The sequence below is a fragment of the Sphaeroforma arctica genome (assembly GCF_001186125.1).
Source record: "Sphaeroforma arctica JP610 unplaced genomic scaffold supercont1.540, whole genome shotgun sequence".
NCBI lineage: Eukaryota > Ichthyosporea > Ichthyophonida > Sphaeroforma > Sphaeroforma arctica.
Window position 1 is genome coordinate 1 of NW_014040018.1, and position 1,317 is coordinate 1,317.

General features: G+C 41.5%; 1 protein-coding gene across 1 annotated transcript; it reads right to left on the minus strand.

The window, feature by feature from the left end:
• Window positions 1–101: 101 nt before the first annotated feature.
• Window positions 102–719, minus strand: SARC_07084 (hypothetical protein; the record flags this gene model as incomplete). Its single annotated transcript, XM_014298979.1, has 2 exons — window positions 589–719; window positions 102–197 (listed from the first exon to the last, which is right to left on the minus strand). Coding segments are annotated over exons 1-2 (180 nt in total), but the record flags the coding sequence as incomplete, so codon positions are not given.
• Window positions 720–1,317: the final 598 nt, after the last annotated feature.

Genomic DNA, 1,317 nt, shown 5'->3' on the forward strand with positions numbered 1-1,317 from the left:
CGACTCAGAATGGTACATTATATATATTATATATATATATATATATAAGCCACAGGATACACGTACAGCCTATATTTTACGGTTGTTTCTGTCAGACCCACCTTAGCTTCTGCAACGCCGGTTTGCTGAATGCCACTTGGGAGGTTACTCATTTCTCGCCACGAGGCAATACCAGACCCATTTCCAAAGACCTCTGTCTACAATAGGGAGGTTTATAATCAATTGTAGCGCATTCTAGTGTATTCACCAATAATAGACAAAACACTCAGAATATGACTTTGGTCAATATATTTTGTACAGACAATTGAATATAAACTGCCGACTGCCCGGTTATAACTTATGCGGATACAAGTTAAACCGGAATCAGAAATGCGGAGCACAATGTAATTAAGGGTTTGTGTGAGCCTATGCCTGATGTGAAAGGCTTGCACGCTTATATATACGAACTTCATTTGAGTACGCATCGACTACAGATACATATCCGTGCAAGCGTACAGTAGGTCGATGATTGTATACACAATATACTAACACACACTGTACTACACCTACCTATGCACAATATACTAAAACACATTGTACTACACTTACCGTGGACTTTGTGCTGGTGATAACCCGTGTGTAGTTCCACGTGCCCTTGAAGTATTCCGCCAGAGCTCTCTGCCTCTGCTGCATTGTAATAGCTGTCTCGATATACTCACCCGACGTCAGCTGTGCTTATCCGTTCTGTTGACTGTTGTATGGGAGGTGCCACAATATGTTGCTATCTTTGTTTTGAAGTATTTTTTTTTGGAAATACTTTTGAGTTTGGTCCCCTACTATGTATGGGCTGGGCCCAGGAAAATGGCCTCGTTCTTTCTCCTGAAAAATTCCTGCTTCTCGTACAGAGCTGTGAGTCTGTGAGTCTGAGTGTGGCTTCACTGACTCTCTGATGACTCTTAGAAGAGTCCGCCTATTCCTGGTATCAGCCTGTCCCCCTAAGCGTAGCGAATGTCCAGAAAATCGTCAGGAGTTCAGGACTAGTAGTAGGGGTGAAGGCGTCAAGCCTGGAAGGACTGAAGTCTGCAGGGGTTCTATTTATCATCCACTGTATATGACAGCACGCACTACTTTACCAAACAAACCAAAATTGTTCGGTAACCTAAATACCTTCAATAAGATTGTACCTAGTTAACTAGTTGTTATGTATTTATCTATACTTAAGTGTTCACAGAAGGCTATGACACTAATATGTTTCTTTTTTAGGAGGCTGTGTATGTAATACATGCGAACTTTCACCTAAAACCCCCTATTCAACGAAACGTCACTTTCGGTATTTTA